General features: G+C 44.2%; 1 protein-coding gene across 1 annotated transcript in view; it reads right to left on the reverse strand.

Moving 5' to 3' along the window:
- The window catches only part of LOC111152691 (cholinergic receptor nicotinic alpha 7 subunit), a 110,753-nt gene extending 103,524 nt beyond the window's left edge, over positions 1-7,229 (reverse strand). The window contains 4 exon segments of the mRNA XM_022511263.1: positions 6,776-6,915; positions 7,093-7,113; positions 7,116-7,161; positions 7,164-7,229. Coding sequence (XP_022366971.1) covers positions 6,776-6,915; positions 7,093-7,113; positions 7,116-7,161; positions 7,164-7,229 — 273 coding nt within the window.
- Between the last annotated feature and the right edge of the window lie 219 nt (positions 7,230-7,448).

Genomic DNA, 7,448 nt, shown 5'->3' on the forward strand with positions numbered 1-7,448 from the left:
CTACATAGACACACTTTTACAATAGTTTGGTTGGGGGGTTGTATTTTTTGTTTTTTGCTAAAATGTTTTATAGCTGATGTTGACTGTCAATAAGTAAATCACTAAAATAAATACCATGGGAACTGCTATTAGAAGGTTCTAAATGACTCTCTTCTCCTCTGAGGAGTAAAACACTACCTAATCCTAATAAATCAATAAAAGGACAGAGATTTTCGTTGGCATCCCTCCATAACAAGACTATTTCTCTTCCTTTAACAGCATGTCAGGGATGAATCAGGGGCTCTGAGAAAACTGAACCCTTTGGGGAATACCTTCAGTGGTAGACCAGAAAAGCAACATTTACAAGAAAGATACCTTCAGTAAAAGCACCCTTAATCCTCAGTCTATAAAGCTAAAGCATTTTGTATATTTGTTTATGTCCCAAAGCCATAAAGAGGTTTGAGAGGGATAAAATTTCTAGCATAGTAAATCTGGATCAATTACAAAGGTGCATTGTAAACAAGTTTTAATTTAGAATTTCAGTTCTGCTCCCAGCAATGATGAACTAAGTGGTTCTCACAAACCCTCCAGTGAGAACAATTAAAGAGGATAGAAAATGCAGCAATCATGTGTATAAAAACACCAGAGAACTTAACAGGGCAATGAAGAATTGCGGAGCCAAGATCCAGGAGGGGAGGAAAGACCTGAGAAGATAACAGGTTTTGGGACCACTTTTCAACAACCCCTTGATGATTCCTAAAACAATGTCTAAGGGGCCAAAAAATTAAGCAGATCTTGATGAATGTGAGAGCTAGGGGGAAAAAACAGGAGCTCAGGGAAGACTCTAGTAAATTCTCTATATTTACATCATAGTATGTATAATCAAAAATCAAAAGAGGATCAGCCTTTACAGGAATGGAAGACCAGCTCCCCATCTTCTCAACGACTAACTGGATTGAAGCAATCTGTGCTTGCTGATGTCATGACCTGGATATTGTTGGTCAGAAACAAACAAAAATTGGAAGAAGATAGTATCCTTAAGACCTTCAAATTATCTCTGCAATTTTCTACATGCACTGGCACAAAATGAAAAGGTAACCAGGCTTAGAAACAACATCGTGAATCATTTCATGTAACTTAAAAGTAACATCGTGAATCATTTCAATACATGCTTTTTAAATGATTTCTAAAATAAAAAGAGGGACAGAGACTGAACATGCACTGATGGTGAGAAATACATGATAGTGGAAAAATAATTCAATTTTAATTTAAAATCTGTATTTGTTTACTACTTGGCATATTTGTATCACTTTAAAATTAATGCCTGCTAATATTGTTTAAAGTGTGGTAATGGGGTTATACAATTTTAATTTTTAAATACTTCTGTATATAGTCTATAAACACAGAGAAAAGAGAGCATGAAATACACCAGAATATCTTGAGTGATGGTGATTTGGGTGATGATTTCTCCTATTTTTTAAAAATTTCATTTCTTGCACACACACACACAAATATATATATATATATATATTACATTTATAGTTTTAAGAAATACCACGTATAAAAACATCATTAGGATACTTACCTGTACCTTGGGCTTTCTGCACAGAAGGTGTTCAACATGAACAATTTTTACAGCTAATATTGGATACTATTAAGTGAGAGTTGTAGCATTTTAAACAGTGGCCAGTAGATGCAAAATCATAGGTCTGACAAAAGCAAAGCATTGCCATGGGGATGTCAGATAACACACAAGCCCTTATAACACTGGGCTCCACAAACATACCTGCCGTCATTTGTAGCAAACCCCAAATGCGGGACCACTTAGCTCTATTGTCTTGTGATTAAAGCTTCTAAAAGGATGAATCTAAAAGTAGAATCCATATAATACCAAAAAAATCATTCGTCCATAATTATGTGTTTTACATTGCATATAATTATGTGTTGATTCACATTACTCATTTTAAATGCCTTGCCTTCTGGACATGGTTTCATAACTGTGCACATTTATTGTATGCAAATCAACATCTAGAATGGCCTTAAGATGTATGCGTACAGGTGAATGACTACATGGCAGGAATAAAGGAGAAATATTATGGAAACTGCTGGCAGTTTAGAACCCTGCATTTGTATCACTTCAAAATGATTTCTTGTGTATCATCTCATTCCCAGCCCAGTTACAAGCCCACAAACTAAATTAATAAATGCCATGAGTCAGAGTATGCATTTAGGAATAAGTTAGACACTTTTACATAACAAATTCATCTATGTAGCTACATGAAGTTTATATAAACAGTTACATATCATAGGTTGGATATCCAAAGTGTCTCTGGATTCTGTCCACTTCTCACTTTCCCACCATGTGGGAAGTTTCGACCTCTTCATCCCTTGTCTACACTTCTCCTCCTCTCCAATCTATCCCACACACATACTGCCCTCAGCATCCTCTATCTAAATAAACACAGATCTAGTTACATCCCCCCACTGCTTAAAAATACACCACACCTTCCCACTCTCCACCTAACAGTTCACCAAGCGTCCTGTTAGATAGCTAGAACAGACCACAGCAGGTAAAACAATCCCTTTGAAAATATATGCTTTCTCCTTAAAATGTATGCATCTTTTTTTTTTTTTTCATTCTAACCTATAATGTATACTTGCTGGATTTAATACCAGTATCACGGTTTGGATTGTTCCCATTTCTAGGAAAATTTGCTATGGCAAGCTGATCTTTCAGCCTCACAAATCCCCTGGCACACTGCCTCCTCATGCTCTCAGAGATACCCAGGCCAGGGCAAAACCACAACTCTGCAGAAACACTCAAGACACCTCACGCTCTGTTCCCCTCCTGTCTCTGAACTCAATGCACATATCCTCCCAAAAAATAATCCTATCCTGCATTTTGTAAAGTGCATTTCTAGAAACTAATTCTTACCAGAAAAGTCTGTAAAGAAAAATTACTTTGGTCAATACTATACCCCTCTTTTAGAAATTCTCAATAAACACAAGAACACTCAATATTCTAAGAAGTCTTGCGGTAAAACCTGTAGCCACGAATAACTGAGAGCCAGTGTTTCTTAGAACCTACCTTGCTGAAGTTGTCCTGTCCTCCAGCAAACTCTTCTCATCCTGCCCTCATCACCTGGAGAGTCATTCCTACTTTCTCCAACTGGCAAATTCCTACTCAATTTTAGAAATCTGACTACCTCCGCTTTATTTATTTATTTATTATTTATTTCCAGCCACCCTCGCTGGAAATAAATGTTTTCTATGTGTATTTGTAGCACTTTGTACAGGCATGTATGTTAAATTACACATGTGGTAATCTTGGATCCACACGTCAGTCTCCTTAGCCTGACTGTGAGTTTTAAAAGTAGAAACCATTCTTTATTCATTTATGAATCCCCAGAACTAGCAAAGTTCACAAAACAAGCTCAGTAAATATGTGTGGAATAAATTGGTGAAATAGAAATGATCTTTCATGAAAATAAAATATGCAACATCATATGCCATTTCCCTGTCACTCGAGCCAGGAAATCTCTGCTGGCAAAAAGGGGAACAATAAGAACACTTGGAGGGTGGGGTAATGATGTCTAGAACAGCCCAGTCAGAGTAAGTAAATGACCCCTATTACAAAATTTATAAAGAGAATCTCACGCTGGTCAAGACTATCACATGAATCCCTTATGAGAGCCACTGTATCTCTGCCCAGGGTGTTAAGATTCCAGCTGGAGCGCCCTGGCTCTGCTTCAAAACCAGGCAGAGCCAAGTCCGAATGGATTACAAATGTTTGCATATTTCATTATTTCTGATATAGAGACTTCCTTTCCACCTAGGATCTCAGAGTAGTTGCACTCAATCAGCTTCAGTTCAGCCCATGCAAATAAATTAAGGTAACTCCTCTGTAAAAGAAAGTTACCCACTCCAAAGGAGGTAAGGGGCAAAGCACTTTAAAGTCAGATGTGGGTTTTCCTTGCAACCCTGCCGCTAACCAATGAGCAACTTTGGGCAAGTGACCATACCTTTCTAGGCATCAACTTCCCAACCTCTGAGTTGAGTAGCTACGTAATTAAGATCAAGCAAACCTTCAGTGAATTACCAGTGAATGTCAACCATTTTTTCTTACTTAATCCTCTTGAAACCCTTGAAGTGGGTATTACTATCCTATTTTACACATGAAGAAACAGGGCTTAGAGAGGTAAAGTAATTTGTTCAAGGCCACACCATGAGCTTGCAGCACTGCCTGCCTGGGGAAACTCAATGGGTTCATAGCTGGATGGCCAGGGAGAGACCAAGGCTTTTTTCCTCCCACCTTCCCATGACCTCAGGCTGCTCATGGCTATCTTCAGGTTTCTCCAACACTGGAATGATGATGATACTCAGTCCTCAAGTTCTTTTTGTTTGGTTGGTTGGTTTTTTTGTTTTTGTTTTTGTTTTATTTATTTGACAGACGGAGATCACAAGTAGGCAGAGAGGCAGGCAGAGAGAGAGGAGGAAGCAGGCTCCCCGCTGAGCAGAGAGCCTGATGCGGGGCTGGATCCCAGGACTCTGAGATCATGACCCGAGCCGAAGGCAGAAGCTTAACCCACTGAGCCACCTAGGCGTCCCAGTCCTCAGTTTTTTGATAGTTTTTAAAATTTCCTAACTTGACACAAGCTTGTGTTTTATTATTTCTTTGTCACATCATGTAACCCTAGCTGACATTTAAATTTCTCATAAGACCTTCGAATCCTTCATTTAAGTTGATTCCTTAAGGATCTCCTAAAGAGATAAAAGCACCCAGAAAGAAGCTTGCAGCTGCACAGGGAGTGATTTTCTCTCCCAAAGAGACTGCCACAGCCTTAGGAGGACTGCTCTGCGTGCTCACTGTTCCTGCTCCTTGGCTAAGCAAGCCTTGTACCCTCACATGCCATCCAGCCAGCACGAGGACCACTCCAGAGAAGCAGCTGTGGCACATAGCCATGGTGAGGCCATCTGGCTAGCTGGAGCCAATCCTGAGCAAGTGGGGTGGGGGAGGGCACCTTTCACCTTCTCAGCCTACCATGCACCACTTGTGAAGTGTGTTAGCTTAGCTGACAGGTCCTCTGCCAGGTGCAGAGGGTGGGGTGGAGAGTGTTGTTTGGTTTGGTGTGTTTTGATGAAAAAGACCATAGTCGTGTGCTAGCTTTGCGATCTCTCAAAGTTGCCTTCACATCTTTAGCTCATCACAGTGACCAATGAAATGTTATCCTGTCTCTTTCACTAACAGGAAAATACAGATTCAGGACACTTACAAAACTTACCAAAGAGCAACCATTCAGAAACTGTGAGAGCCAGAACCCACAGAGGCCCCCAAGTACCTCTTGAAGTAACAGAGAAGCTGCTCTTAAATAAACTACTCCCTCCCCCCAAACAGGCAGAGCCTTGTGGAGCTCCCAAAGCCTCCACACTGGCATTTCTCTGACCTGGCTTCATTCAATCCTAGAGCTTCTTTTTCAGCCTCTCTTCCCCTAACTCCAAATCTACATCCTTTCCCCTCTCCTGAAATCCAAGCTCCGTAAACAGTGATTTTTGTTCTTTGGTAACCTCCAGACGGCACTTGTCTACATCCCTCCTGATAAGTCATCTATGTCGTCACATAATCACTGAATATTTTAAGGATAGTTCTGTCTGTTGGAGGAAGTGCACATTTAACACAGGTATATTATGGAACACGAAGCCATTCATCACGGCAATTCTAGCTACGTTAAGTGATGTAACGTGCATCAGTGTGGTAACGTGGGTCCTCTTTATTTGTATGAATATGAAATATCACCTGTCTTCTTACACCACTTATCTGCACCCCTCTGGTGGATCGTAGCACTTTCTATGTGTAACTGAGGCTATCTGAACACCTCTTTCCCACCACAGTCTTCTCTCCCCCTGAACACCATCGTCCCTGTACCCCAGAACAGAGTCTAATACTTTGTACAAATTAGACACAGAAACCCATTTATAATGAATCAAACACTTTTGTAAAATATTTTGTATTGTATGAAGGATATGTTATGAACTCTGAACATTCAAAACTGTCTTTGAGCAAAAGAAAAGGCAAAAAAAAAAACTTACACACATTATTTAGATTTGTCAACTAAAGTGAGCACTAATAAGTCCACAAAGAAAGAACCCCATGGGGCTGGGAGCAGCTGCCTGACCGACAACTGTATCTCGAGTGCGGAGCCTTGCTCACCATCAGAGCGGGACTGCCAGCACTACTATCACCAGGAAGGGGGGGGAAAAAAAAAAAAAGCCCATTATTGGAATTGGGGCAAAGGGGGCATGTAAATGCTCACAGCTGGCCATCTGGCTGGACAGATTAACCAGCTGCAAAGCCCAAGGCCAAGCCCCTACCCAAAGAGGCTACAACTACAGGCAGCAGTAAAGTCTAAAGATTGCCAAATTGACACGGACAGCATGCTAACACTTACACCATAACGGATACGGCAATGTGACCATTTGGACCCTATTCTTGCTGATTCTGGCTCAGGATGGGGATACGTTCATCCTGAGTTTCAGGCTGAGGGAAGGGTAGGGCTGGAGTACCCACGCACAGGTGGCCGGAGCAGTGGAACATGCTATACCGGGTTCCTTCGGTGGGAGGGGAAACTGAGGCACGAGCAGCGGGCAGGCTCAGGTCAGGGGCAGATTTCTGGCCCTCCTGGCCTTGAGCCAGCTGGCGTGTCCCAAACAAACTACACCTCCTGGCCGCCTGATGCTTCCGCGACCCCTCAGAACCCACGGCGGGGAGAGGACAGCCTTGCGGCCGGGCCGGACTCACCACGTCCATGATCTGCAGGAGACTCAGGGAGAAGTAGACGGTGAGTGGCTGCGAGTCGTTGGCCACGGGCCTCTCCAAAGGGTTGTAGTTCTTGACCAGCTCCTTGTAGAGCTTCCTCTGGAACTCGCCTTGCAGGGACACTTAAGGGAAAGGAGAGCCCGGCGCGCTGTTCAGGGAAGGCCAGCGGGGGTGCGCCCCACGCCCCCTGACTGTGACCCCCGCCGCCTAAAGCAAGCAGCCCAAACGAACCGGGCTCGCCCTTCCCGGGCACCCCCGGTAGCGCCACCCACCGTCCCTCCTCGCGCGAGACCCCAAACCTGGCCCCGGCGCGGGGCGCTCGGAGCCGCCGGAATGCGCCCGGGATCCCGCGGAGGAGAAGTAGAGGGCTGGGAGCCCTGGCGGCTTTACCGTGCAAGAGCGACGCGGCCAGCGCCAGCCAGACCGACCGGCGCATGTTGCGACTCGGAGCTGCCACGGGCCGGCGCGCCCCGCGTCTCGCTTGTCCGCCCGGGCCTGCGCCTGCGGCCGCGGAGCCGCCTCTCCCGGCTCCGCTCGCGCGCCTTTAAAGAGCCGAGCGCGCGCCCCCGCCCCGCCCGCCTCCGCGCGCTTCTCCACGTGATGAGCCCCGCCCCCGCCCCCACCCCAGCCAGTCCGCGGGGGCCTGGGAGGTTCG

This window comes from Enhydra lutris, unplaced genomic scaffold (genome assembly GCF_002288905.1).
Source record: "Enhydra lutris kenyoni isolate GAN:26980312 unplaced genomic scaffold, ASM228890v2 scaffoldscaffold29, whole genome shotgun sequence".
Lineage (NCBI taxonomy): Eukaryota > Metazoa > Chordata > Mammalia > Carnivora > Mustelidae > Enhydra > Enhydra lutris.